This window comes from Panthera leo, chromosome E1, assembly GCF_018350215.1.
Source record: "Panthera leo isolate Ple1 chromosome E1, P.leo_Ple1_pat1.1, whole genome shotgun sequence".
In the NCBI taxonomy this organism is placed as follows: Eukaryota; Metazoa; Chordata; class Mammalia; order Carnivora; family Felidae; genus Panthera; species Panthera leo.
The window spans coordinates 53,081,127-53,107,768 of record NC_056692.1 but is presented as its reverse complement, the minus strand read 5'-3'; the positions used below and the strand labels follow the sequence as shown (position 1 = coordinate 53,107,768).

The window sequence follows — 26,642 nt, the reverse complement described above, 5'->3', positions numbered from 1 at the left end:
AGCGAGTGTATGAAAACACGATTCTAGTAATGTGGCTTCTACCTGGGTGGCCCCCAGGTGCTCCGAGACAAGCCCCGAATCCTTACTGTGTGGCTCAGCCATAGTTACGGGCCCCCAGTAATTGAAATGGTGTTCAAACAAAAACTCATACGCCCATGTTCATAACAACCCTACTCATGATAGCCACCAGGTAGGAACCATCCAAATGCCCATCCGTGAATGAATGGATAAACAAAACGGGTTCTGTCCACACCGGGGAATATTATTCATCCGTAAAAAAAGAATGAAGTACCGACAGATGATACGATATGGATGAACCTTGAGAACATTGTGCTAAGTGAAAGGAACCAGTCACAAAAGGTCACATATTGTATGATTCCATTTATATGCTCCTGAGGCAGAAAGCAGATTAGCTGGTTGCCAGGGCTGGAGAGACAAGGGGATGGAAAATGACGGCCAATGAACACGGGGTTTCCTTTCGGGGTGATGAAAATGTTCCGGAACCAGGTAGCGGAGACCGTTGCACAATATTGTGAATGTACTAAATGCCACTGAACTCCGCACTCCAAAATGGTCAGGATGGCAAATTTTATTCCATGTGAATTTTACCACAATTAAAAAAAAAATCCTTACTGTGCCCTCCGAGCCCACCTCACATCAGGCCATTGTCCCCTTGCTCACCCCACTCCCCCGTCATGACAAACACCTGCAGCCTCCTGCCACGGGGGTTCCATGTCTGCGCCTGGCCAGCCTCCCTCAGGAAACTCTCCAGAACCCAGATGGCCTGTCTTGGCTGTCCCTCTTCGGTTCCAGCAGCCGTGCCCTTCCTGGAAGCACGAATTCCCCAGGGATTATTGCCCTTTGGAGTTGTCAGGCTGTCTTGTCTGGAGAGAGAGAAGAGGAACTCAGTGGTGGCTGAGGATTGATTAATCCTTGAATCGCTTCATGATCGTGACCCCAGCGGCTGAGGAATGATCTCCTCGGAGTTTCAAATTCCTCCCATCTCCACATTTTGTCTCATTACTCATTTCTCAGTCCTTTCATGTTCCCTTCCCACTGTTCCGAGGGAAGGCCTTTTTCCGTAGAGGAAAAAAGAACCAAACACAAACCATGTTATAAATGGTGATTCAGTTCCTGCCGTCCCCCCACGAGCTTTACGTCAGCCATAAGGTACTCAAATACCTGTAAGCCACTCATGCATGAGTTAAATGGGCTTTTGTGAGCTGAGCTGGGCACCCAACCCGCCATTTGTAGCAGACCTTTGTAGGGAAACCTGCTGGGAGCTTTAAAAAGGTATAAATGTTTTGTATTCCAAAAATGCCATTGGAATGTGGACTCCCTGCCTCTCTTTGTGGGATGTTAGTTGATGGATATGGTTGTCCCTGCTCTGAGATGCGCGGAGGGAGAAGGAGCCCGAATGAGCTGGAAGTCAGGCTAAGAGGCGAGGGCGGAGGCTTGTAGGTGGTGATGTTGTCTCCGAGATGGCCTTGGTGGTGGCGGGACAGGCCCTCTGTGGGCCTCCTCTGCTCCCTCCCTCCTTACGCGCTGCCCGTGCTCACTGTGTCCCAGACACCCTCGAGGGAGCATGGCTGAAGACTCCAGAAATTGGAGACACGCTAGCTAGCTTCATTTCCCCCTTATCACTAGCCCCCGCTGATGCTGCACCTGCTATATCCAGAGCTTGCTGTGCAAGGACATGGAGGGGACTTTCTCATCAACACTGACACTCTGAGGCAGAGGCTCCTGTGTAACGGGGGCCGGCTTGTGTCTTGGGGGATGTTCAGAACCATCCCTGGCTTCTCCACACTAGATATCAGTAGCCCGGCTCCCGCTGCAACACCAAGTCTCCGAATGTCGACAATGTACCCTGGGAGGCCGAGTCACCGGCCTCCCTCCCCTGTTGAAAACCCTTGGTCTGGGGGAACAGGAGGGACTGTCATTTTTATGGATGCCTGCTTCCTTTCTTTACTGGAGCCCAGAGCTCACGCCCACTCCCTCCCCCCCCCCCCCCCCCCCCCAGCAGCACCAGGACCTGACAGGTGTGATGTGCCCTTGGCTTGAGCTGGGACATCCCAGCTACTGCCTGCATGGTAAAAGGCGCCTGAGACAGAGTGGGTGTGTGCATCTTGGAAGGCTCTGGAATAGTTCTGTTTCCCCAGAGCTCTGCCAAGATGGCCCCGCTGGGGCTTTTGATGAGCCCACCTCTCCTTCCGAGCCTTTTCTGAGCCCGGCTTCCCCACCCAGCTGCTGCCCGCCGGGGGCTGGGGTCGGGGGAGGGTAGATTCATGACATCCTCATTGCCCAGAGCTGCTCGTGCATTTGGGTGCAAACCATTCTTCCCTCTACGCTGCAGAAGCCCATTCGTTCTGATGGTGACAGGTAAATGTATGTCTCTGTGTCAGCAGCTTTCAAAGTGTGGCCCCCAGCAACAGCAGCATCACCTGTTAAAAAGTGTACGTTCTCAGGCCCCACTCCCATCTACTGGATGCCCTGGGTGGACCCAGCAGTCTGTTTTAACAACTCCTCTAGGTGATTCTCATGGGCCCTCAAGTTTGAGAACCACTACTGACTGCCCAAGAATTTAGCCTTCCTTTGCCTGGATGGCAAACGTGTGCCATTTAAAGATAGCCCTGTCACCTCTAGTCTTAAATACGCTCAGCTCGGGTTATAAACACAGGCAATCTGGGATTCCCCCCCCCCCCTTCTCCTCTTCCCTAAAGGAGATCTGAATTCTCAGCATTACCCCTCTCCTCACTGAGGGGAGCATCTGGTGAGGTGCTGTCCTTTCTCCTTGTAGCTTCACTGTGAAGCTACATAGCGCTGTGTTGCACATAGCGCTGGGCACAAAGTAAATGCTCAATGAACGCTGGCTGCTTCTTTCACCACCATGCTGATCAGTAGCCATGTATCAAAAAGAGTTAACACAGCAGGCTTGAAACGGCTCTCCTTAGGGAGGTCTATTTGCAGGGCTGGAAACTTGATAAGGGTGTCTCTCTGTGCCTAAACTGTTCTGTGCAAATCGTATTGTTTTACGCTGAACGCCTGCTTCACTTCCGGGAGTCTGGAAGGTGGTAGTGTGTGGTAGTCGGAGGGTGCCTATGTGACCAGCCCCCAGTAGAATCTTTGGGCACGGAGGCTCTAATGGGTGCCCTGGGTAGACAAGAATTTGCGTGCATTGTCACAGATTCACCCCTGGAGGAACTGAGCACACCCTGTGAGCTAGCAAAAAACAGAACTTCTGGAAGCTTGTGCCTGGTTTCCACCAGATTTTGCCCCAAGTATGTCTTTCCTTTGCTGATTTTGCTTTGTATCTTTTCACTGCAATACATCTTATCTGTAGGTACGACTGAATGCTGAGTCCTGTGGGTCCTTACGGTGGCTCATCCAATTGGGGTGGGCTTGGGAGACCTCCGGCGGAAGAAGTAGCAGCAATGACAGTGGCTGACGTCAGGAGGCTGCACCTAAGGGAAGCTGCACACAGCACCCGTCACATCCTAGGGTTATGAGTGGGAGGCAGCCAGGGTCCTGACCTTGGTGGATTGGAAATGGGGACTTAAGGGCTGAGAGGGCCAGGGGACTGGAAGAGGCTCAGTACACAAAGCCCAACATGAGATGGGCTCGTCACATCTTTTCATGTCAACACTTTTTTTTTAATTTTTAATTTTTTAAAAATTTTTTGTTTATTTGGGGGGGGGTATTTTAAGGAGGAATTTAGTGAAGAAATGGGCAGAAGACATGAATAGACACTTTTCCAAAGAAGACATCCAGATGGCCAACAGACACATGAAAAGGTGCTCAACATCACTCATCATCAGGGAAATACAAATCAAAACCACACTGAGATATCACCTCACACCAGTCAGAGTGGCTAAAATTAACAACTCAGGCAACAAAAGATGCTGGCGAGGATGTGGAGAAACGGGAACCCTCTTGCACTGTTGGTGGGAATGCAAAGTGGTGCAGCCACTCTGGAAAACAGTGTGGGGGTTCCTCAAAAAATGAAAAATAGATCTACCCTATGACCCAGCAATAGCACTGCTAGGAATTTACCCAAGGGATACAGGAATGCTGATGCATAGGGGCACTTGTACCCCAATGTTTATAGCAGCACTTTCAACAATAGCCAAGTTATGGAAAGAGCCTAAACGTCCATCAACTGATGAATGGATAAAGAAATTGTGGTTTATATACACCATGGAATACTACTTGGCAATGAGAAAGAATGAAATCCTACCATTTGCAGCAACATGGATGGAACTGGAGGGTATTAAGCTAAGTGAAATAAGTCAGAGAAAGACAGATATCATGTTTTCACTCATATGTGGAACTTGAGAAACTTAGCAGAAGACCATGGGTGGGGGGGAAATAGTTACAGAGAAGGAGGGAAGCAAACCATAAGAGACTCTTAAATATAGAGAACAAACTGAGGGTGGATGGGGTGGGGGAGGGCAGGAGGGAGGGGGAAATGGGTGATGGGCATTGAGGAGGGCACTTGTTGGGATGAGCACTGGGTGTTGTATGTAAGTGATGAATCACGGGAATCTACCCCCAAAACCAAGAGCACACTTCAATGTTGTTTTTTTTTTAATTTTATTTTTGAGAGAGAGAGAGACAGAGTGTTAGTGGGGAGGAGACGGGCAAAGAGAGAGGGAGACACAGAATCCGAAGCAGGCTCCAGGCTCTGAGCTGTCAGCACAGAGCCCGACGCAGGGCTCGAACCCACGAACTGTGAGATCATGACCTGAGCTGAAGTTGGGTGCTCCACCAGCTGAGCCACCCAGGCACACCCTTGACACATTTACTTATACAGTCACTTTCTGTGTCAGGCAAATAATGTTGTAGTTGGTTCCTCTTACAAAAGTATTACAATTTTATTTAAAAAAAAAAAGGCATTTGAAGGAAAAAAGGTGGGTTGATCTAAAGTGAGAAATCGTGGTGCACATTGTGAGGGTAGGCGGGAGTGACCAGGCCGGGGGGCCGACCTTTAAGACCTTGGCTGGATGGGATTCCAGGAGACAGGAGACACCCGGCTGGGGGAAGGCAGTCAGAGGAGACCTGAGTGCTCTGGGAGGTTTCCAGGCTTCCTAGGGAGGTGCCCAGCCTGTCGGCATCGACACCCCTCCCAGAGTGGCTTAGCATGTGGAAGCCATGGAGGCAAGGGAGGAGGGTGGGCCATCGAGCATGCTCGCTGTAGCAATGGGGGGAAGCACAATGGCGTGTGGACGACTGACTCACTTTGTGTGTATGTGGAGAGGGAGGGGCTCTTTGTGTGTGTGTGTGTGTGTGTGTGTGTGTGTGTGTGTGTGTGTGTGTGTATAAGACTATTGTTCTCTCCATAGATAGAGAAACATTCACACTCACATAAACACACACGCGTACCTTTCTTCCCCACTGAACCATTTGACATGGCAGGGCTCTTTTTCTGTATGTACTTCAGCTGTATCTTTTAAGGATAAGGACATTCTGATTTGAAAAAGTAGAGGAGGGGCACCTGGGTGGCTCACTCGTTAAGTGTCCAACTCTTGATTTCCGCTAAGGTTCTGATCTCATGGTTTTTGAGTTTGAGCCCCACATCAGGCTCTGGGCTGATAGTACAGAACCTGCTAGGGATTCTATCTCCCTCTCTCTCTGTCCCTCCCTCACTTGCTCTCTCCCTCTCTCAAAATAAATAAAAATAAACTTTAAAAAAAAGTTAAAAAGGGGCGCCTGGGTGGCTCAGTGGGTTAAGTGTCTGACTCTTGGTTTCAGCTCAGGTCAAGATCTCCTGGTTTGTGGGTTTGAGCCCCGCCTCAGGCTCTGTGCTGATGGCAAGGAGCCTGCTAGGGATTCTGTCTCCCTCTCTCTGCCCCTCCCCTGCTTGCTCTCTCTCCCTCTCTCTCTCTCAAAAATAAATAAGTAGACATTTAAAAGATTTTAAATGAAATAAATTAAAAAATAGAGGAAAGGAAATGAACACTATTCATAAAGAAGGTATAATATGCAGTACCTGGCACATAGACTCTCTAAATATTTGATGAATGGAGGGGGGGGCCCTGGCTGGCTCAGTTAGAAGAGCATGCGCCTCTTGATCTCGGGGTCGTGAGTTTTGAGCCCTATTTTGATGGTAGAGATTACTTAAAAAAACTGTAAATATTTGATGAATGACTAAATTTGTATATTAAATTATTTGAGAGGTCTCAGAGCAAAGCAACCTACTTAACTTTGAGGGGGAAAAGGAAGAATAAAGACATTCTCTCACATAACCACAATATGATTTTCCCACCCAGGAAATTCCACACTGGTCTAATGAAATTATCTAGTACGCTGACCCTCTCCAATTTTTGTAATCACTCCCAAATGTCCTTTATAGATGGGTCTGTGACATTTTATATGTTGGCTTTGGCGTTGCATTTGGTTGTCACATCTCCTTAATCTCCTTTAATGGAAAGCAGTTTCCTGCCTTTCTGTCTTGGATGACACCGATGTTCTTGGACTGGCTGTTTTTGATAGGAAACAGTGGAGAAAGCAACCTTCTCCATAATCTCCTGTTCACATGGGACGGTTCTTTTTTTTTTTTTTTTAATGTTTATTTATTTTTGAGAGAGAGAGAGAGAGAGAGCGCACAAGCAGGGGAGGGGTGGAGAGAGAGGGAGACAGAATCCGAAGCAGGCTCCAGGCTTCGAGCTGTCAGCACAGAGCCCGACGCGGGGCTTGAACTCATGAACCGTGAGATCATGACCTGAGCCAAAGTCAGACACTTAACTGACTGAGCCACCCAGGTGCCCCAAGAACATTAATATTTTAAACCAACGGGATATTTTACAATGTTCGTGATAGGCACCCCCTCTCCAACCCCTGCATTGGAAGATTGGTACTGGACAGCTTCATGGTGTGAAATGTTGCCCTTAATCACAGGTTACCACCCCCCCCATAAACTGAGAGTACAGGAAGATCCACCCTCGCTCTGCAAGGTTTCTGTAGGAGTGGGGGGTGGGGGCAGCACATGGGGGTGAAGTCCTTAAGCTCTGGAATCAGATCTGAGCTGGAATTTCAGCGACTTGGGGGCTCGTGAATTTGGGAGAGATATTTCACCCTCTGTAAGCCTCAGCTTCTACATCTACATAAAATGGGTTCATGGCGTTTCTTGTGCCAGAGTAAAATGAGTTGGTTCATCCACAGCACTTGTCTTTGGATCTGGCGCAAGGCGGGATCTTGTTAGTAAGCTGTCTGCTGCTCTTGCTGTGGTTGCCGTTGGCCTGTGATCGGCACCTGCCGCTTCTCACAAAAGCGGCTCTGGTGAGGGTGGCTGCTTCGCCCACCCCCTTGGTGTCATTAGCAGCATGTACACAGCAGCAGACGCAGAACCTTCCAGCTGAGGATTATCCACAGCCCACCTCACTGGCGTGGGCTTCCTGGACACGCATCTTGCACTCGGCCCCCAGCAGCAAAGTTCAGCGTCCCCAGCTAGCCAGGACGAGGAAAGAAGAGAGTTCTTTCTGGTTAGATTTCTTTCGAGCGCCCTGCCTTGTCTTCTTCATGTAAGTCTGCACTCAGAGACAGCGGGCTATGATCTATGGGCCACATGCTTTCAGTGCCGTGAGGCTGGAGAGCCTAAGACAGCGGTCTCACGGATGTCGAGTGTTCTGAGGCTTGGGGAGGTGCTGTTGTTCGGGGCTGAGGGTCCAGGGCTGGGCCATGACTCCCTGGGTCTTGCTCCTGCCTCTTCACCTGCACCTTCAAGTTCTGTAAAGAAGGACGATGAGGGGTGACCAGACACCCTAACCCCAACGCCTTCACCCATCCTCGTGCACTCCTTGCAAGCCTCCCATGTTGTTTGCGTGGCACTCTGACTCCCGTGCACTGCAACGCTTTGAGTTGCAGCTCGAGGCTCCCCATGCTCCAAGTCGTCTTGGCCATCAAGCCATTGGCATCACCGGCCTTGCAGTTGGAAGTGGCTAGAACCCCACATTTCCCTGCACGCCTCTCCCGCACTCCCTGCACTGTGGGTCTTTGCTAGCTGAAGAGAGCGTAGGAAGTTCGGAGCCCCTCAGACGCGTTTCATTTGCAAGGAATATCATTCCTCTTTGTTCCGGGGGGCCCAGGCTGGTTGCCCCACAACAGACTGCGTACTGACAGGCGGCTTTCTCCGCCCAGCTGCGGTTATAGCTGCATGCAAATCGCCCGCGATTTCTCACCAGAGCTCAAAGCTCCCTGTTCGGTTTGCATTAGGCGTGCAGTTCAATTACTCTCCTTGAAGGAGGAGGAGCAGGTGGTGTTCAGCTTTGAACTCCGTCCACATGCCCCAGGGATAAGTGAAGGTATCGTTTGGTCTTAACAAGGGAGTGGGGGGAAGAAAAATGCCTGTTCTCTAAGTTTTGCATTGGCCAAGAGCCAGGCCGAGAGAGCAACGTGACCGAGACGGCAGTCGAAGGCTATTGAGAGCTTATGTTATTCAGCAACAGAGCATCGGGCTTCCAGTTCCGTGCCCAGAAGATTGTTTTGCGGGTGGAAAAGAAAGGAGCCTTTCAGCCCCTCTCATTTGGCCTGCACCGTGGTTTTCGCTGAGCACCCGGTTCGGAGTTTCCTCCTGGAGCGATTGGTTTATGCTGTCCAGATGTGCACAATGCGATGGTTTTTGTGTTTCGGCTTTCCAGATGTGCGCGGCCGGGAAAACGGGCTTTGGCAAACACGGAGGACGGTCTCTGCAGCCCCTGAAATCCGGAGAACCCACAATGCCGCCCTTGTGTAGGAATTACAAAGCTTAGGGTCTGGAAAAGAGCTTATGGGTCGCCCGATTCAGCCTCCTTGCTTTAGAGCTGGGGACACCGCGGCCCAGGGAGCTGTGACATGCTCGCTGCTGATTGATTACCTGCGGCTGGCAGCAGGCGAGACCTCGGCCTTGCTGGAACTCACGGCCCGTCTCTCTGCGCATGCCTGTTTCATGGCCATGTGCACCTGGCCCTCTTCTAGTGTTCACTGGGACACCTAGGTGAACAGAGATTCCTAGCGTGTTTCGATGCCGGGTCAGACACAGGGGAAAGAGTGAATCATTTTTCACCTATGAAAAACAAGTACATTATACAGTAGGTTAGATGGTAGAGATTTCTATCAAAAAAGGAAGAAGAGAAGAAAATTAGGTTTAAAGGGGAATGAGAGCGCTGGATGGTTTGCAATTTTAGATAAGGGGAGGAGGGAGATTTCACTGAGGAGGTGACTACCTTACAACTGCTGAATAACAAAAATAGCTCAAAGTTTGGTGGCTCAAACCAATGAACATTAGCTCATGTTTTTTTGTGGGTTAGGAATTGGAGAGTGGCTTTGCTGAGTGGTCCCTGCTCCGTGTCCCTCTTGAGATTGCAATCAGGAAGCCAGCTGGGGCTGCTCTCATCTGAAGGCTGGACTGGGCTGGAGGACCTGCTTCCAAGATGGCAGACCAACCACATGGCTGCTGGCTGGAGGCCCCCTTGTCACATGCGTGCCTCCATGTGGCTGCTTGAGGGTCCCACGACATGGCAGCTGGCTTCCCCCAGAGCTAGTGATCAAGAGAGACAGAGGAAAGCCACAAAGTCTTTTGTGACCTAAGCCTTGGAAAAGTCATATAGCCCAGTCTGGAAAGAGGTGAAGAAGTGAGCCACAGATACCCAAGGAGGAATATTCCAGTAGAAATGCCCAAAGCTGGAGAGAGAGAAGGGCAGAGAGAGAAGAGCAGAGAGAAAGGCTGGACAGATAGAGTAGAAAGAGCCAGGGAAGAGGAATAGAGGAGGTCAGAGAGAAGACAAAGGGTGGGGACATGTAGGTCACCGCAAGCTAGGAGAAGGGCCTGGGTGCTGCCTCTGGGTGAACTGGGTAGCCACAGCAATTTTGAGCCGAGGAGCAGCGTAAGCAGGTGTAGTAGGTGTGGCGAGAACAGACTGGAGGGGTAGGGAGAGAAGCAAGGGGACCAGTTAGAACACTGCCACCGTAAACCACGCAGGAGATGGTGGCAGTTCCCACCTGGGTGCAGCCGTGGAGGAGGGAGGAAGTGCCTGGATCCACATAGGCTTGGAGGATAGATCCTACAGGTTTCTCTATCGGGTTATGGGTGAGGAGTGAGAGTAGCCGAGAATGACATCCAGGTTTGCGGTCTTCGTTCCCTGAAGCCATCACTGGCCACTTTTTCTCCCTGCTTTCTGTGGTTTTATATGAAGAGATGGCTTATGGGAAAGGCTTGGAACCCAGCACCGTTTGCCTTATTGCTGTGACCCGCGCTGTGTTCTTCGGTTTATCGTTCGCCCTTTGTGGGACCTTGGTTATTACTGTCTACAAAATGGAAAATAAACTACTTCTCAAGTGAAAGAAAGAATACATGTTCATAAAGGCACTTAAAGCTCTTTATTTTATTTAAAAAAAAATTTTTTTTTAAGTTTATTTATTTTTGAGACAGAGACAGAGCATGAACGGGGGAGGGTCAGAGAGAGAGGGAGACACAGAATCGGAAGCAGGCTCCAGGCTCTGAGCCATCAGCCCAGAGCCCGACGCGGGGCTCGAACCCACAGACCGCGAGATCGTGACCTGAGCCGAAGTCGGACGCTTAACCGACTGAGCCACCCAGGCGCCCCATTTAAAGCTCTTTAGAAGAAACTACTAAAGTGCTGGAAAATTTTTTAATGGTTTGTAATGGTATTTTTCGTGCTGGAGAACAAAATGTTTTTGTGGCACGCCCTCCCCTCCAATGTTGATCCTGCAGATGGAATGACTGATGCAGGCAGTGGATAAGAAAATGGGGTGAATCGTGGCAGGGGGATAAACTCGGGTGTTCTAGGAAAGGCCTTACACCAAGCTCCAAACCTATGGCCCCGGGGAAGCCAGCTTCATGCCAAGTTTGCAAAGTGTTCATCACACATAACCCTCCCAGGATCCTCCAGTGGGGTCTTGTAGGGCCACCTAAACTATTCACAGAATGTCCCCAAGCAGGCATGACTAGGCTGAGCCATTGGAAGCGAAGACAGTGGCTCCTCATGGGGCCGGAGCAGGGGGAGCAGGGAGCCCGGGGTTGGAGGCTCCTGGGGTGCTCATCATGTTCTGTTTCTTCATCTGGGTGGGGAGTTCGTGATGACCATCAAGTTTCTGAAAATTCATCAAGCAAACACTTATCGTATGTGCTCTTCTCTGCATGTACATCCAGCTGCAATAAATTGTCTTTATTAAAAGGCAGTGAGTGTGGGGGGGACATCTGGGTGGCTCAGTCAGTTAAGCACCCGACTCTTGGTTTTGGCTCAGGTCATGTTCTCACGGTTCCATGACTTTGAGCCCCACGGCAGGCTCCACGCTAATGGTGTGGAGCCAGCTTGGGATTCTCTCTCTCCCTCTCCTTTTGCCTCTCTCTCACTCTCTCTCAAAATAAATAAATAAGCTTAAAATAAAAAAGGCAGTGAGGAGTTTTCTTGTCCCCACCCGGGACCTGAATTCCTACCTTGAGAGCATCTACATTCTCTACTAAAATGCACTGGTCTTTTTTTTTTTTTAATGGATTTTATTTTTATTTTTTTAGAGAGCACGAGAGGGAGAGGGTCAGAGAGAGAGAGAGAGAGAGAGAGAGAGAGAGAGAATCTCAAGCAGCCTCCATGCTCAGTGCAGAGCCCGACGCACGGCTCGATCGCACGACCCAGGGATCAAGACCTGAGCCAAAATCAAGAGTCGGAAGTTCAACCAGCTGAGCAGCTCAGGCGCCCCCAAATGCACTGTTTTAAAAAATCAATTACTTTACAGGAGAACCCACCAATAAGTTGTTGCTATTGGCCACTGACACCTCCTATCAATTAGTAGGTAAGAGAAGGCATAGCTGGGCTTTGTCTGTTTGGGGACTCTATGTGATTAGAAGCACACAACATTCACGATTTGTATCTAGTTTTTCTCTTTTTTTCTCACTCAAAATTTTGCCTCTGAGATGCGTCATACTGTTGCACGTAGTTATAGGTCATTCATTCTCATTGCTGTATGCTATTGCACGGTGTGACCGGAACACTGTTTCTTTATTCGCTCAGTCTTTGATGGGCGTTTGCTGAGTTTTCGGTTTGGGGCTGTTACTGATAGAACCTAGTAGCCTTTTTATGAATACGTAAGCACATTACTCTTGGGTACATAGCCCCAGGTGCTTTTTAAGTCTCACGAGGCAGCCTTGCACCTGGCCTGTGCATAAAGCTGATTTATTTGCCAGGAGACATGGCAGGTGAAGATCCCCGGGGTGTCCCTGGGGCAGTGAGAGATACCCCGCCCCCCCCTACCCCCCCCCCCCAAAATCTGGGAGGCTTCTCTGCTTTCCTGCAAAGAGAGGTGCGCAGTGGTGGCCCGAGTCACCCCTGTATGCCTCCCTGCCTTGTGGCTTGCTTCCTGGGGCTCTTCCCCGCCCTCTCTGCGAAGGTCGGCAGACTTTAAGGGAAAGGATGGGTCATCCCGGCTTTCCAGCCTGTGGCAGTAAAGCCTCCCAAAACTGTAAGAAGGGGGTGGGGAAGATCCCTTTCGTGCTAAACCAGCTCCACGGAGCGGGTAGGGCCCAGCAGCCCCGCGGGGAGCCTCCAGCCCCTACCCATCTGCAGGCTCATCAAACACCTCAGCCGGCAGCCCGAGTGGGAAGCTGGTGATGTCACCGCCGAGCCTGAACAGTCAGGCCTTTCAGGGCGGGACGATAACAATCAACACGGTGTGTGAGGGCCTGCCACGCAAGAACACACACGCTCACGGCACAGGGGAGGATCTGCAAGAGCCCGGGTGAAGCGGGGCTTGTCAGGAATAAGCTGTTCTTTCATAACCAGCAGCGCAGAGATCATAGCCTGGAGAGCAGGCTGCCCTCGCACCTGCCAACTTCCAGAGGAACCCGTGACGCTCCCCCCCACCTCCCCGGGGACCCCTCGCCTCCAACCCCAGCCCTAAACCCGCCACGGAGCCATAATCTGCGCGTGGGGTTCCAGCAGGAATGCCCCGTCGCACAACTCCAGAAGGGTGCCGGTCACAGAGCACACGATGGGCACAGCAGGTCCACAATTGTGTGGCTCCGAGGCCCCAAAGCTACTGCCTTAGGAATGCAGGAGCATCATTGTCCAGTGTCACTTTCACCTTGAATCCCAGGAGTCTGTCCCGCCACAGCTAAGTTCCCTGAAAGACTCAACTCCACTGAACCAAGAAATTTCTCAAATAACATGGATGGGGTCGGATGTTGTCCTTTGCTTGGTCTGAGCAATGGTTTCTGACCTTCAGATACTTGCTGAGGAAGAAACCTAAGCAGTGGTTCTCAAGCAGGGACCACTCAGCCCCCCCCCCCTCCAAGAAGACGTTCTGCAGAGTCTGGAGACATTTTTGGTTGTCAGGACTGGGAGGGTACGGCTGGAATCTAGTGGGAAGAGGCCGGAGATGCTGTTAAACCTCCCACCATGCCCAGGACAGACCCTACAGCAAAGAGTGACCTGGCCTAACATGTCCGTAGTGGCGAGGTCAAGAAGCCGTGCCGTGGATGAGACGTTCCAACCCCGTTAACTCTGGGGGTCTCTGGTTAACACCTCTTCCATCAGGTCTGGTGTCCTTGCCTCCAGATCGCCCCAAATCGCAGATCACCACTGAGTGGGCATACGGCATCACTTGCTCGTCTGCTGGGGACGTGAGCCCAGGTGACCATCTCTCTCCAAGATGGTGTGATGGGTCTGCGTGAGGCTCAGAGGACCCGAAGTATGTGACCACTGTCACTTCGCGGCCGGGTGACCTTGGGGATGGCCGCTCGTGCATCAGTTTCCCCATCTGCAAAATGGGGATAGGAAGGGTAGAAAACACTTAACAAGGTAGTTGAGGTTAATTGTGTTGCTACGTGTAATAAAACACCCACAACCACGCCTCCCATTTTATCACCTTCAATAAATGGCAGGGATGATTGTCATTATCTTTATTCCAGCCAGGGGACCTTAGGCTCCCGTGATGGGCATGGTAAGCGGAGATGAGACGCGAGCTGATTTCGGGGGCGGGCTGTTGCCATGGGGAATGCGCGCCCTGTGCTTAGTGCTGCTGCCCTTGCTGAAAGCTTTCCCCAAGTTCAAGGCCTGAGATAATTAAGTGGCAGGTTTGAGTGGAGACCACCAATACACGAGTTTCGAGAGAACGCCTCCAAAGGTGGGCTGGAGGCCCCTGGGGCGCAACTCCACACCTGGCCTTGGGAAGACTGGGGTGCAGCTGGGCCGGGGCACCGAGCACTCAGCACCGAGCAGACTCAGCAGACTGTGACGCTTTCTCGTGCGCAGGAACGGTACAAGATGGGTGTCTAGGACGCCAGCGCCCGCGTGCCCGCACGTGTGTGTGTGTGTGTAGGCTTTGAACTGGGGAAGGGTTGAGAAAAGAAGGCCTGGATGACCCTGGCCTACCACCTCACTGAGGAAGGGGGGCCCTTCCTACCATCTTTCTTCGTATGTGACCTGAGCTCTCACACGTGGCCGGGGCGCAGTGGTGGATTCTGGAGGCGCCCTTGAAAGGGGGCTCCCTGCTGGCCGTCAGTTGCTATTTCTGGCCTTGGTTCCGACCGGGAGGTCACAGAATCAAGACGGTTGAGGAGCGTGAGCCCGAGAAGTTTCACGTGAGGCTGGGAAGGTCACCAGGCGCTGGGGAGCAGCAGAGCCCGAATGCCGCCTTGTTCGGGAACCTCGGGCAATTTGAACAGTAGGACCGTTCGAGGAGCCCCAGCTCTGGGCCGTGTGCTGTGATTGGCACTTCACAGCGATTGTCCACAGAAGAACCCCGAAAATGGGGCATTTGTGCCCCTTTTGTGGAAAAGTGAAGGCCGAGTTTCCTATAGCTTGCGCTGGGTCACAGTGGTGCACCTGGGGGTCCCACCGGGTCTGTCAGGCAAACCTACTATCTGTCACGCCACCTCTCCGTGCCTTGGTTTCTCCCTTAACCATGAAGGTGTTGGACAAGGGACCTCCAAGGGCCTCTGCAGCCAAGTGTTCTCTGGCTTTTACTCTGGGGGCTGAGTGGGAGGAGGACGCAGGAGATGAGAAGGCAGGCCTGGGGTGGGGGAAAATGGGATCAGGCTTCTAAGAAGAAGCAGAAACAGCTGCCCACGGGGATGGCCTTTCTTCCTGTCGCTCACCTCTCAGGATTAGCGGTACCTGAAGATAAGGGCAAGGAGGGCCCTTCTGACAGCAGCCTGGACGGCCAGCGTTGCACCTGACAGGCCCCGGCCCTCCTCCACTTACTCTCTCCTTCCCACCCCTGCTCTCCCCATGGATGTCCTCTCCCTGCCCTTCTCTCCCCTCCCTTGTGAGTCCCAGTCAGACACAGGTGACGGGTCACCGTGGGGCTTGGCTTGACCCTGAGACAAAGGGGTGCCGTCAGGGGACAGCCTGTGGTTTCTTTTCTTAATGAACCCTTCGTCCCCACCTCCTTCTCCCTGCCGCTAATTTGCTGCAGTCCAGATTAGTGGCGGGGTCTTTGTGCTTCCTCTGGGAAGAACCAAACACAGGACACGGCAGCCTCACGGTCTTGGGAAGGACAAGGTTTGGGTTTCTCCCCTTGCTTTTCAAATCCATTGGGAATCTTCATAGCCCATCCTGGAAAGGAACCCTCTCATCTGGGCTTTCCCTGCCCAAAGTGGGATGAAGGGGGGTTGGCCCCCCCAGGCCCCGCTACCTGGAGAGGTGGCAGGAAGGGCCCAGGCTTTCACGTGGAGCCAGGGAGAGCACAGTAGGGCTGCAAGAGGAGTGAGCGTCTGGGGTTTCCTTCCTGGCAGACCGCCCTTTCCCCCCTCATTCCTGGGGCTCCATCCTGCTGATCTCGGCCCCCACGGCTAAGGCAGCTCCAAGCTTCTCCACCAAGGGACCAGCCCTGCCAGCCCGAGCCCCTGGTCCCCTTCTCCTCTTTTACCCTGGGCACCTGGGAGCCACTCTCTTCTGTCACTGCTGTTGCTACTCCTGTCGCCCCAGCAACCCTCCACTTTGATGCTTCTGTTCTCTGTTCTTCCATCCTGAGCCCCTCCAGGACTCCCCCGTTCAGGTTTTATGCACAGGAAGCATCCAGGCTGCTGGCCACCTGGTGCATTCACAAGGAGTCGCTGGTGTCCTCAGCTCCCACGTGGGGCCACCCCCGTGACGCTTCTCAGCTGAGTGTCAGGATAGCAGGAAGGGGTCTCCTGGGCCGGAGGTGGGCGTGGCGACGAGCCTCATCCTCACCCATTTTGGTGATGTCTTAGGTCACGGGTTCGCCACACCGTGGGCGCGTTCTTCAAGTCTGCGGATCTGGAGCCCGACACCATAGCGATCAATCGCGCTCTCCGAGGGTGGGCCCGGCCATCGGCGTTTCGGCCAGGGCTGGGAGCTCTGGATTTTTTAATTCAGTCCTGAGCTGACGCAAATGATGAAGTGGCACTACAGAGGGTGTGGAGGGGGACTGAGCCCTTCCATGGGGTCCCCCCCACCTAGCTGACATCTTACAGATTCAGGGCATACGGCGGAGCAGGGAACACGGTGGGCTAGCGTGTGTGTGTGTGTGTGTGTGTGTGTGTGTGTGTGTGTGCATGCGCACGCGTGTGAAGAACACAACCAAGTTGGGAAGGGATGTGTATGAAGATGGGAAGGGCAGAGACTCTGTGGTCCGACCCTTGCGGGGGGGTGAAGGGGCCCAGGAGCACTCAGGAGAGATCTGGTGATCTCCCAGCAAGGTGGTGCCCTGCTGAGGACGGCCTGGCAGGTCTCAGAGGGTGTAGCACCTGGTTGGGCTGGGAGCCCCATGTCAGAGTCAGGGCAGGGCGGAGGTGATGTGGCTTGCCAGGGATAGAAGAATGGGGTTTCTGTGCTGCTTATCAGGATGGTGGCTGCTGGACAGGATGTGGAGGAGGCTCCCACAGCCCGCCTGGCGGATGGCTGCAGTCAGTGCTGCGTCATGGTGAGGACTTTGGCCGGGCAGCCCCACCTCTGACTTGCTGGTGACATGGGGCTGGCAACTCTGGGGTTAGGCTGGGGGTAAGTCGTGTGCCTACCTGTGAACGGGGTCGGGGGGGCAGGCGATGCTGTTTCTACGTCAGACAAGGGACTCGAGATCTGGTCAGACACTTTGACCTTTCTCGTTGAAAGAAACCTTAGATTCAGGTCAAGAAAACTGGTTGTATTCACTTATCCATTCGGGGGCGGGAAGGGGATGCTGAAAAAGTATGGGGGGAAGAAGGGACCACCACTTTGAGGGTCCATTTGAGAAGACAGGACAGGGGCTCATGAAATACTGGCAAGATGATATTGGCAAATGAAACCTTAAGGTTCATTTCTTCCACAGAAATATATTTTAAATGTCCCTTGCTCCTGAAGTAGGAGCTCAGGGTCAGTGTGGGCTATGACAGTGATAGCAGAAGCCTCTAGAGCCCAGGGCTCTCTGCCCAGGGCTGGTGGGAGCATATGGGGGCCCTGTAACTTGAGCAGGGCTTGACCAGATGATCCAAGGCTGGGTTTGGGTTCCTAGACCCAAGATCCAAGAGGTGAGAAGTGAGACTCCTATTTTTTTTAAGTCTTTCTTTCTTTCTTTCTTTCTTTCTTTCTTTCTTTCTTTCTTTCTTTCTTTCTTTCATTCTTTCTTCCTCCTTTCCTCCCTCCCTCTCTCTCTTTCTTTCTTCCTTCTTTTCTTTCTTTCTTCTTTCTTTCTTCTTTCTTCTTCCCTCCCTCCCTCCATCCCTCCCCCTCTCTCTCTTCCTTTCTTCCTCCTTTTCTCTTTCTTTCTTTCTTTCTTTCTTTCTTTCTTTCTTTCTTTCTTTCTTTTTTTTCTTTCTTTCTCCCTCCCTCCCTCCCCCTCCCTCCCTCCCTCCTTCCCTCTCTCTCTCTCTCTCTCTTTCTTTCTTTCTTTCCTCTTTCTTTCTTTCTTTCTTTCTTTCTTTCTTTCTTTCTTTCTTTCTTTCAGTGGGAGAGGGCAGAGAGAATCACAAGCAGTCTCTACCCTGTCAACACAGAGCCTGATGCGGGGCTCAAACTCACAAACTGTGAGATCATGACCTGCGCTGAAACCGAGTCAGATACTTAGCTGACTGAGCCACCCAGGCACCCTGAGAAGTGAGACTCTTGACTCTGATCCCAAGCCCAGCCCCCAAGGCCAGCCTTTTTTCACCCTCCGCAGATAGCAGGATAGTTTGCCCCTGAGCCTGACCAGTGACCACAGCACAGCCCCTCCCCCCTGCCGCCACGTGTCCCACAGGAGCAGAGGAGAGAGGATCTCAGTGAGCACCACAGGGGCCCAAAGAAGCGTGGTGCCAGTGCCGGACCCGCAGAGAGTCGGTGCGGAAGCCAAGCCCAGGAGACCTGTGTCCCTGTTGGATTCTATTCGGCACTTCCCCGCCCCATTTCCGAGGTTGCCTCTCAGTAAAATGCGATGTATCTGTCTCCAAGCCAGAAGGGAATGGAGACCCAAAGGTCCTGAGCACCTCACATGTGCTGGGAACTGTACAGGCATGAGGTCATTGGGCCACACGGCAGTCGGCCATCCTTCGTAGGAGATGTTACCATCCGCACGCAAGCCCGTCTGTGGTATTCATAAGGCTCTGAGACCTACAAAGTCAAATGATTTGCACAAAGTTATACGGCTGAGTGGCAGAGCGTGGGTCGTCCTAATGTCCAGCCAGCATGCTCTCTGCTTACTGTAGCGCCATAAAGATCCAGTGTCCCTGGGGATCAGGAGCAGCACCAAGGGGTGGACTGTCTGTATCAGCCCTTTCTCCTTGCGTCCTGCACCTGCACCTGCACAAATGCCCTAACCTTGCTCTTTCCTCCACCTGGCACAGGTCTCACCTGGATCTCTGACACCAAAGGACATCGTTGGGCCTAGACGAGGGGGTCCTGCGTGTGTGGGTGCTCAGTTCTAGACGGTTGCCTCCATGTGTCTGTCTTCTTGGTCTTTCAGGAATTTAGCCATTGGAATCGGGATCCAGAATTTCCCGGAGGGCCTCGCTGTCAGCCTCCCCCTGCGAGGGGCTGGCTTCTCCCCCTGGAGAGCCTTCTGGTAAGTGCTCCGAGAGTGTCAGCTGTCAGAGGCCAGGGTCGTGTCTGACATAAAGTCAGAGCAGTCCTCTGTATGGGCTTCTTTCTTCAAGAACCATCTCTTCTGTCCCGGAAGTGTCTCTGGAACTTCTGGTCAAACGCCAACAGTTTGAGTCCTGAGCCCTCAAGGGTGGGAGGAAGCTCAAGAAACTCATCTCTTGACCTTCAGCCTTTACATAAACCAGCTCAAATCTCCAGGTTTCTTATTTCAAAATGTTTCCATTGTAGCCACGCCATGCCCATTCAGTGTTAGGGCTCTTTCCCCTCCAGTAGGAAGTAAACCAATGCCCACCCTAAATGTCACATGCCTTTGCTGAGGCCCATCTGACCACAGCCCATCTCCAAGAGAAACACATTAGCCCCTGTCACAACCCTTGTCACTGTGAAGGCCAGGATCGTGTCCATAGGAGATGATGCCCTACCGTACTCAGACTTTGTGTTTTCATGGGCTCCAGAGGCCTTTCTAGTCTCTTCCTTAATTTTACCTTCTCAGTGGCACATAAGGTGAGTCCTCAGTTTTCAGAGGAGAGAGCTGTGGCCTAGAATGTCAGGTGACTGGTTTCAGTGGTGGTGACTCCAAGACCAGAAGTTTAATCTTCTGTCCCTCAACTCAGGACTCTGAGCCTCAGAATACTTCTCTGTTAAAGCAATCACTGCTCTAGAATGTATGGTGAGGGCATTTAAAAAGACTGCTAATAACAACAATTTAAAAATGCCTTCCATTTTATGGGGCCTTATGACTTACAAGTTCTTACACATACTTAAATTATCTTATTTCCCCCCTCCTGTCTCTTTCTCCATTGCCGGAGTCTACGGAATAGAGGCCTAGGTGCGGGCAGGGCATGATGGCCTTAGAGATTTGATTCAAATGTGAGTTCTGGGAGCCCAGTAGCTGTGACTGTTTTTTTTTCATATGGGAGGGGCACCCCGGACAGGAGGTCAGGGACCCTGAGCTTAAACTTTTTTTCTTCTTGCTCCAGTCTGGACCTGACGTCCAACTCACTTTTTCCCCAAGTGGCAAAGCCAAGCCAGGAATTGTACCCACAGCACAGAGCTACAAAGTCGGCCGACCCGTGCACATGGCACAGGTCAGGCAGTGGTGGCCCCTTACAGGGTCCTGCAGCGCAGACAATGTTTCCCCCATGCCCGCTGTCTGCTCCTGGCCAGGGAGAAGCAGAGAAGCGGGGGGCTGGGTGGGGGTGGAGTTCACAACCCTGTCCTGTCACTGGGGAGGCACGCTGGGCGGGGAAGTGCCCCAGTGCACTTCTGGGTTTCTTGCCCCCATTTTACAGATGGAGAGATTGAGGCTCACAGGCAGTATATCTTGCCAAGTGCCCACAGCAAGGGATAGTGGGAAAGGTATCCCAGGTCCCTTGTCTAGTGGTGTCCAACCCATGTCAGGTGACTTTTGCAGGTGGTGACTTTTGCTCCGCTATGGGGAGCAGGTGCCAGCTCATCTCCGAATTCTCAGCGCTCACCTGGGCTACTGTTTTACTCAGGGCTCATATGATTTCAAGCAACAGAGACCCACTCTCACCAGCTCGAATAAAGGGAATTATTTATATTTTTTATTGTGAAAGAGAGTGTGCGTGTGCACAAGTGGAGGAGGGGCAAAGAGCGAGGGGGAGGGAGAGAATTTCAGGCAGAACCCACCACGGGGCTCGATCCCATGAACCATAAGGTCATGACCTGAGCTGAAATGAAGAGTTGGACGCTTAACCGACTGAGCCACCCAGGTGCCCCAGGGACTTAAAAAAATAATTTTTTTAATGTTTATTTATTTTTGAGAGAGTCAGAGACAAAGACAGAGTGCGAGCAGGGCAGGGGCAGAGAGAGAGAGGAAGACACAGAATCGGAACCAGGCTCCAGGCTCTGAGCTGTCAGCACAGAGCGTGATGCGGGGCTTGAACTCACGGACCGTGAGATCATGACCTGAGCTGAAGTTGGACGCTTAATCCACTGAGCTGCCCAGGCCCGCCCCCTCCCCCCCCCCCCCCCGCCACCAACCGAGGGGTTTTTTTTTTTTTAAAGAAGAAATCTCAGCTTAATTCAGGATGGGGGTAGTGGGGACAGGCCGTCCGTATACATCTAGCCAGGTAGGTCCACATCTTCAGCAGAGATGCATGGGTGCAGCTCCTTCAGAAGGGGGCACAGTTGTGACCCAAACATACCAGGCACAACTATGCTAGGGAAGTGTCTATACCACTCCTAATCAGTGTCCTCTCGGTCAAGAGACAAGGTAGACATCAGCTGACCAATGGTTAGCAAGCACGTGGTGGATCTGTCCAATGGGTTATTGCTCAGTCGTCAAAGAAAGGAACGATACGTGTTATGACATGGATGCACCTTGAAAACATTATGTGAGATGAAATAAGCTAGTAAAAAGGACCACATATTGCTTGAGTCCATTTATACGAAATATCCAGAATAGGCAAATCCATCGAGACAAAAAGCAGATCAGTGGTTGCCAGGAGCTGGGGGAGGGAGGGGTGGGGAGTGGCCGCTGATGGGTGTGGGGTTTCCTTTTGTGGTGATGAGAATGTTCTGGAACTAGATAGGGGTGATGGTTGCACAACCTTGTGACGATACTAAAACCACTGGACTGAACACATTAAATGGGTGTGCCATATGGTATGTGAATTATATCTCAATAACGCTGTTATGGAAGACAGACAGTGTGGAAACCTTAAAACTCTAGCAGAAACCCGGGACGGGGGGGAGCCTACTGTGTTAGAGGAGGTCAGGGAAGAAGGAGGTGGCTAAAAACGCAGTGATTTGCACTGCTGTGCGTGGATATGACGTGGAATGAAATGCATCCGTTTTCTGGGGCTGAGTCAGCAGTCTGAGCACAGAGTGCCTGAGCGTGCTGGTGTCTGCTTGACTTTCCTCACGGTGGCACTTGTCTCTGGTCTCTCCTTAGGTATGGGCAGCTAAGTGGCATGGTGGAGCCCCTGGCAGGGGTCTTTGGTGCCTTTGCCGTGGTGCTGGCTGAGCCCCTCCTGCCCTACGCCCTGGCCTTTGCTGCTGGCGCCATGGTCTATGTGGTCATGGACGACATCATCCCCGAGGCTCAGATCAGGTTGAAGAGCATCCCCTCCCCCATTTGTGCTCGTCTGTTTCCCAAGCCCGGGGCCCGGCATACAGATCTTGCCTTTCCTCACCTGCTGCTCCTTTCTTTGCTCCCACCCCTTTCTGCCGCTTCCCGAGATGGTCCCCACTCCCTTCTCAACTGTGTTTTCTGAAACTAGAGAGAGGAGTAAGGGGCAGGTGGGTGGGGATGGCCCAGGTGACACCAGGTAATGGCATACAGACACTCTACCTCCCCACCCCCATGACACAGACGATTAGCTTTTGCATATTGTCCCTTTCTCTCCCCACCCTTCTCTTTCTCGATTTTTCTAGGGCTAGAATCTCGGGAGAGGTGAGCTCTGAGAGCCAAAGCTATCCATCCATGTTCTTATTATGTAGCCATAGGCCAGGTGTCCGGGAAGGGGGGGGGGTGCTTCCTTTCTTTGTTTTATTTATTTATTTATTTATTTATTTATTTATTTATTTATTTTACATATTTATTTATTTCGAGAGAGAGAGAGAAAGAGAGGGAGAGAATCCCAAGCAAGCTCAGTGCCACCAGCACAGAGCCTGACTCAGGGCTCAGTCTCACGAACCGTGAGATCATGACCTGAGCTGAAATTAAGAGTCGGATGCTTAACCGACTGAGTCACCCAGGCACCCCTGTTTCGTTTGGTTTTTGTAGCTAGTTTAAAGGTCAGATTCAATAATATCATCAAGAATTTAATTGCCACTCTTTATCATTCGAGCATTTATTCCAGAGCCATAAGAGGTGTCTTCGGGCAAGTTACTTCTGTATGCCTCAGTTTCCCCACCAGTAACAAGAGAATAACGATAGTACTACTGATCTTGTGTGGTCATCCTTTGGGATTACATGAGTTACTTTGCCTGGCATATAGTAAGCCCCAGTAAATGTTACATGTCAATATTATTATCCTTACTAATCGTAGTGGTACATTTTTTATTGGAATCGGACGTCATAGAGGATGCTTGCAGCTTGGACAGTGTCCCAGAGTACATTAAGGTCTTCCTTTCCTTCCCTCCCAGTGGTAACGGGAAACTGGCATCCTGGACCTCCATCCTGGGATTTGTGGTGATGATGTCACTCGATGTCGGCCTGGGCTAGTGCTGAGATGCCTCAGAGCCCAGGAAAAGCAGCACAAGGAAACTGCAGTGGCGGCTTCTACGGGACCACACGCCTCTTCCTTTACATTAAAACATTTTTCCTTTCTCTCCTTTTCATCTCATTATCCTGATTGACTCTGATCATAACATGACAATTTTTACTTTTCTCTTGAGAGAGATAATAGTTTTATTTAGAATGTCAAGGTGTCACGGAACTACAGATTTTTGTTTCTGGCCACTGAATAGAATCTTTCTTCGGCGGGATTACCAAGGACACACAGATCAGGGAAATCTCTGCTTTCACACCCTCAGTCTCCCTCACTGGACTCTGTGGCAGCTTGTCAAGTTCACGTAGAGGAGCAAGCTGCTAAGAGAGAAGCTTCCAAGCATTTTTTGCCTCGTGACTCAGAGCAGAATGGTCAGGACCTCTCTCGTCCATCCCTCCTGACCTCTCACCATTGATCATCTACCCGTTAGACCAGAACTGGAACATCATGGACAGAGCAACCAACTTTCCAAGGTTCAGCCAGCCTAAGGAGGAATACGACTTCCTCCTGTGTCCCCCCCGAGGGACGTGCTGGATGGGAAGGGACACAGACAAAGGGAAGAAAATCAGTTTATCTTTTTCTTTCTTTCTTTTCTCCTTTTTCAAGGCAACGATTGACACTATTGAAGTTAAGGGAATTAGGGAATTCAGACAGCCACGAACACAGTGAACCCTGTAGAGGCAGAGAGCAGCTTTGCTCAGAGACCTCTGCTCTCTATGGATTCCAAGAGCAAAGTGGTTTGTCATGGTTTCCAGATCCCCTAGACATTTTGTTTTCAATACGTTTATAGCCTCCGGTTTTCTAAGAGACTCGGGGACTCCAGCAGGTGGCTGGAGCCCAAACCCTCCTGGAGTTATGGAGGGAGCCACTGAAGCTAACTTCAGTGAGAGAAAGACATTTGTAATCTGCAATACTCCCTTCCCAGTTGACCATTCCGTAACTTGTAACCTGACCCAGGAGTCTTAAACTGCAGCAGGCTTTGCTGGAGTGTGGCCAGAGAGCGCAGGATGGGAAAGGGAAGAAGGGGTGGGAAGAAAAAGAGAGATTTTCACGTCCCCCTTGTAAAGGAAATCTTGGCCAAGTCACCATTCTGAAATGACCCTAAAGAATGACTTAAAGTAGACCAGAGGCCAATCTGCTCCTTCCTGCCGAGAGCTTCTTCTCCAGTAGGGGCCACACACTGTCTGCTTCAAACAGAGCTAAAGCCTGCCGTCCTTGTTGGTCAAAGGAGCATGTGCGACCTTAAATGGGCTCTGCCAACGTGGCCGGCAGCCCGGGAACCAGGTATTCGGGCACTGTGTGGTCAATGCCTGCCCTCTGAGTTTACATGCTGAATTGCTTCCAAGGGTGAAGAGCCTGCTCTGTGAATGCTCTGAGACCCCGAAGGCCAACCTCATGCTGGGTCTATGTATGTTCTTCTGAAGCACTGATGATCAAAATTGAAGATACATTCAGAGGGTTTTGATTGGTTGAAATTAATTGGTTTGGTGGTTGGTGTATGTGTATTTTTTGATGTCTTTGTATGTAGTTCTGCATAACGCAAACTCTCTGATGGACAAGACCTCATAACTGTGATTAATATCAATAAAGGGGATATTGTTGTGGATGAGCTGCGTCCAGTCCTTCTCCAAGTTGCTTCTTTCCAGGGTTGATAATGTAAGAGCTTACTAAAGTTAGTCCTAACATCTCCCCTACCTGAGAAGCAGGTAGCAAAGGAAAGAGCTCCGATGAGATGGGCCACTTAGATTCATGGTTACAAGCCACAAATCCAACTCCAGCTAATTTAGATGGGTATTTAACGGAAGGCTGTTGGGAGCTCTCAAGATCCATAGGAGAAACCATCTCGAAAATGGGTTGGATCCAAGAAGTCTAGAGGTCTGGGACCACGACCCAATCGCATCTCAAAAACAGCTTGGTTTGGGTGCCATGACCCCTGGATACTGAAAACTGCTACTCAAACTGCTCCTCCTTGGTTCTACCACCACCGCCATGGGAATGAACCAGTCTGAACTGACCCTGATCCTTTGCGCCCCGGTTCCACATTCAAAGTTCTGGGCAGTAACATCTAAGCTGGTAGAATTTATATCCTGTGTCCATGAACTAGCTGGTCCTGCCTCCCTACCAAGATTCACAAAATAATGGCTTTTCAGTTTTGGGAATGAGTTCAGATAGTGGAGACCCAAAAGAAGAAAAAAATATGTTTATTACGTTTATTACAGCCTCACTCTCTTGCTGTTCCACATCTCCATACACTCAAACTTCTCTGTTCACCCTTAAACAAAACTTCTGCTAGATAATGGAGCTCTCCATCATGCAATGAAACTTCATACTTTCCCTTTCCAAAGGGAGTTACCCTAAGGGCTGGCTGCCCCAGTATGGAGCATTCCTTTCTTGGATTCAAAAATTCTAAACTGGTGGGGTCCAAAGGTGAAGAGAGTGTGTTATTAGGTAAAATGGAGCAGGCATCATCCCCACACCCCCGTCTTCCAGACCTGATTCGTCTGGCTTTGGGGAGAAACAGCCCCACATATCGATCATTGGTTCTGAACCAGTGCCTTTTTTTTTTTTTTTTTTTAAACCAGTGTCTTAAAGGACACTTGTCCTTAAAGGACCACTTGTCTTAAAGGACAGTACCTCAACTTCATTAGATACTGTCTCAGAGCTAGTCCTGAAACCAGATCTTCAATAATTCAAGTCACCATTCAAAACACATTACTGCTCCTGAGTGATAGGCTCAAATCACCAGGATATCTACCCAATGCCTTCCCTCTTTGACTATGAGTGAATTATTTGGTCAGAAGCAGTGTCACATAGAATGCCATAGTGATTGGATAGACAGGGGAGCTACTCCAAACCCACATATACAAGCCTGTTTCAGTGGGGTGATATCTCTGCCTTTTCCATAATGGAAGAGGTCCAAAGCAGTCTTGAACTAAGTAGTCTATGGGTGTCCCTGGAGTATCAGCAGTACCCAGGGTCACAGCCCAGTCCCATATAAACCATTTCCAATTGGTAACGGAACTTTGTGAGTGTGTTAGATGACCCATACATAACGGATGGTCTGGCTCACACATGGCATGCAATACCTTAGGGAAAATCACCTGGTGTTCTATGTTCCTATGCTTCTCACACTAGCACAGTAAACCCAGAATCTCTCTAGCAACGAGACGTCAATGAATTCAGACTAGAATTATGTTCTTCCCTCCATGGTTGAGTACCCTAAAAATCGATTCCTGCACATCTTTCCCCCAAATTTGTCAATAAAATTAGGAAACTCCTGAAATAGTGTTGGCCTCAAATCCTTATTCTCCCCGGGTTGAGTTTGCCACTGCCCTTCCTTTGGGGGCATGCTGGGATATAACTCATCATTTCTGGAGACAATACAGGGTGTTGGGCG

The 26,642-nt window shown here is 51.0% G+C and overlaps 1 protein-coding gene across 3 annotated transcripts in view; it reads left to right on the top strand.

Annotated features, from left to right (window-relative positions):
* SLC39A11 (solute carrier family 39 member 11) overlaps positions 1–24,851 on the top strand; it is a 350,792-nt gene extending 325,941 nt beyond the window's left edge. For all 3 annotated transcript variants that reach the window (XM_042917562.1, XM_042917560.1, XM_042917561.1), the window contains exons 8-10: positions 18,868–18,966; positions 21,925–22,083; positions 23,121–24,851. In XM_042917562.1, coding sequence (XP_042773496.1) covers positions 18,868–18,966; positions 21,925–22,083; positions 23,121–23,199 — 337 coding nt within the window. In that variant the 3' untranslated portion in view covers positions 23,200–24,851. The remainder of the gene's footprint in view (positions 1–18,867; positions 18,967–21,924; positions 22,084–23,120) is intronic.
* The last annotated feature ends 1,791 nt before the right edge of the window (positions 24,852–26,642 follow it).